General features: G+C 40.1%; 1 protein-coding gene across 1 annotated transcript; it reads left to right on the top strand.

Annotated features, from left to right (window-relative positions):
* Positions 1-1,147: 1,147 nt before the first annotated feature.
* Positions 1,148-2,720, top strand: LOC119192057 (the record flags this gene model as incomplete). Its single annotated transcript, XM_037445903.1, has 2 exons — positions 1,148-1,778; positions 2,562-2,720. Coding segments are annotated over exons 1-2 (684 nt in total), but the record flags the coding sequence as incomplete, so codon positions are not given.
* Positions 2,721-3,305: the final 585 nt, after the last annotated feature.

Here is a 3,305-nt window from a genome sequence, read left to right as displayed (position 1 = left end):
ATTACACCGATTTGACACTTGTTTGAAGTAACTCCGATTTTCCTTCGACCTGTCTCCCCTACATTTATGGCAGGCAGGCAGTTCCTACGTAAAGGCGGTGGCGATCAATATGCAAGGGCCAGGCGCTTCCAAGGAGGAAGCAGTGACCGGTCCCTGCATGTTTCGGGGTGTTTCCACGGAAGCAGCGACCCTCTGTTTTGAATTGCCGGACGTTTCGTTAGAAGCAGCAACCAGCTTGTTGGTCTTAGATATACTCTCTTTCGACATTATGAATATATGTACGATTTCATTCCCCGTGGCGTCCCACCCTCCTGGAAGCCTGCTGATGGGGATGATCATTCGAGCATCAGGACCATATGGGAGTATAAGATCCAGGGTCCGTGATGCAGCGAGACTGCGTGGTGCGAGAGGTGCTAATGCTAATTCACAGAAATGGCTCATAGATGTATTGGAATCAATTATTAAGATTAAATCTGTATAACATCGCATTAGTATCAACTGTTATGGTGTTATAATATATGTATAAATAATAAAGTAAATAAAATAAATAAATAAAATAAAACCACCCAAGCCAAAAGGTAGTACACATTTGATTACTGTTTATTTGCGACCATAGATTAGAGTGTACTTTTCGTATTAGGTCGGTTATTAAAATATATTGTGATGAGTTTGTTTGTAAGAGGCCCTTAACCTGTTATATACGACCTTGTTGTAACTAATTAATATTAAAGATTGCATTGTAAGTTACCATACATGGAATGGAAAAAAGTTAAATGAACTGAAACTGGCTACTAAAAAAATAACTAAAAGCCCCTAATTAAGACAATTATGTCTAGGATACAATCTTACCGTAGCCGATGATGTAATGATGTCGTATGAATTGCATCAACTAGATACTATGTTAACTTTAATGCTATATTAAGAATCTACGTTAGGACAATACAGATAAGATAATATATTTTTATTTAAGCCACGCCACGCACATTATGGAAACAATTGTCAGTATTACATTGTATCGCAGCGCGAAACATGTCGGAACACGAACAAATTCTCATCGAGCTTCTGAACAAGATAGTGGCTGAGCAAGCGCTCGTCGCCCCTCAAGTGAAGATACAGCCCATCAGCAGCGGCGGAGCCAACTTCACCACCAACTGTTCCAGGTGACCATCAGCCACGGAGACGATGAGCTGAAACTGTTCGCGAAAGTGGCAGCCGTCGGAGAAAAATTCAGGCAAGAACTTCCAGGTTTCCGGATGTTTGAAGCAGAAAACGATTTTTACACCAAACTCATAAAATTTTACGAAAACCTTCAAGAGAAGCACAATGTGCCGCAGGACAAGCGGTTTGTAGCGCCGAAGTGTTACGGATGCAGCAGCAAGCTGTATGAAGAAGTCATCGTGTTGGAGGACTTGTCGGCACAAGGGTTCACAGTGTACGACAGGATGAAGTCGGTGGATTGGGACTACGCCTCTAAGGCTGTGGAAGAAATCGCTAAGTTTCACGCTCTGTCTGTCGCATTTGAGAAAGAAAACAAGGAAGAATTTAATAAATACGTGGAAACTTTAACGTTTTCATGGGATACAGAAAATACTGAATATTTCAACGATATCATTGACAAGGGAATTAATATGGTCAAGGAAGAAAAAAGAAGCAGAGTAGAAGCATTCATAGCATCTATTGAGATGGTGGATTACGATGATATTTTAAAACCGGTGAAACTAAAGGTATTAACGCATTGCGATAACAGAGTCAGCAACCAAATGTACAGGGTGAACGCGGTGAGTACCTACACCTACCAACGAGGTTTACAAAAAGGAATTATTATTTGTCCTATTAGCAAAAACAAGAGACTAAGTTACATTATTACAAACTCTTCCTGCGCAAACATTATAGATATGCTTATAAGTATTACAAGTTCTAGAAGACTCTTAAATGACTTATCCTTACATATTATGAAATAAACTCCTTCGCAGTGTCAGTCAAACAAAAGCTGGTTTAAAATAAATTTGTACTCTTCAACTATTAAGCTATTTTATGGATCACCTCAGGTTTCATCATACGTTTATTTTTGAATAAACGTGTCAGGTAATGTTAGGAGTTTGCGACATAATCGCATGGCCTGATCTAACTATTTGGCTGCTCCGAGCAAAAATAATATTTATTTATTTCATTTTAGCAAGGCTTACAGACTAATTTACAATTATACAACAATATATTCTAACAAATTGCTGACAATAAGCCTCCACCTAAAGATAACTTAAATAATATTCACCATGCTATACAGTAACACCATTTAAGTCTCATCTCATCTGCCTACAACTGTCCACTGCTAAACATAGGCCTCCCTAGAGCGTGCCATGACCATATAAGTCACGAGCTTATTATTAAAAACATAAAAAACGATGTTTTGTTTCGCTGCTAAGCATGGTAATTATAAAATTATTTTTATTTGCCGGCCCAACATTTTTCCTGATCTGGGAATTTGCCTGACTGCTCCATTCCCCTTTCTATGTGCTCTGATTAATAAAAATGACGAAAATGGTTTCAATATGTATTTTTAGGATGGAGGCATGGAAGTAAAAATATATAGATTACCAGACCATTCGGGGCGCGTCTCCGGCTGTCGATCTGCTTTACTTTATCTTCTCCGGCACCGACAAGAAGTTCCGCGACCAGTACTACGAACAGCTCCTGGACCACTACTACAAGGAGCTCAGCCGGTACGCCATGAAGAGACTGGCTCTCAACCCTGATGAGATCTATCCGAGGGAGGACTTTGACTTTGAATATAACTCGGTGAGTTACGACAATTTTATAGTTTTTATACATACATAGCATGGGCGTGCGATCAGGCACGAAAAGAAACACGACACGGACTACTTTGCCCATTACGGCGTATCATACCCGTGGATACGTTTTACTGACCGTAGGATCGTCGCATGCACGGTGCGTTGCGGCAGCGGCAAAATATTCTCGCCAACAATTGTTAACGCTCCGTGCATGGCACGCGACGGGTCGGTGTTGGGACGATCTAGTGTGCATGGCTTCATACTATTCAATACAAATAATATTTTATGCCTGACTCGTTTCTAGCCTGGCCATAGTGTGAAACGGTTTAGAGAGCAGATTCCAATAGTGTGATCTCAACATAATATTAAAACCGAGCAACCGATGAGAACTGGTTCATCAGGCGCGGCAACCAGTATTGTTAAAGGTTTTTTCATTCAGAGGAACACACACTTAGTGTGAATTTAACTTAAAACCAATTTAACTATTACAAAAGTGAACTAAGATGTTCGAAACAA

This window comes from Manduca sexta, unplaced genomic scaffold (assembly GCF_014839805.1).
Source record: "Manduca sexta isolate Smith_Timp_Sample1 unplaced genomic scaffold, JHU_Msex_v1.0 HiC_scaffold_2302, whole genome shotgun sequence".
NCBI lineage: Eukaryota > Metazoa > Arthropoda > Insecta > Lepidoptera > Sphingidae > Manduca > Manduca sexta.
This window is presented reverse-complemented; position numbering and strand designations above follow the sequence as displayed.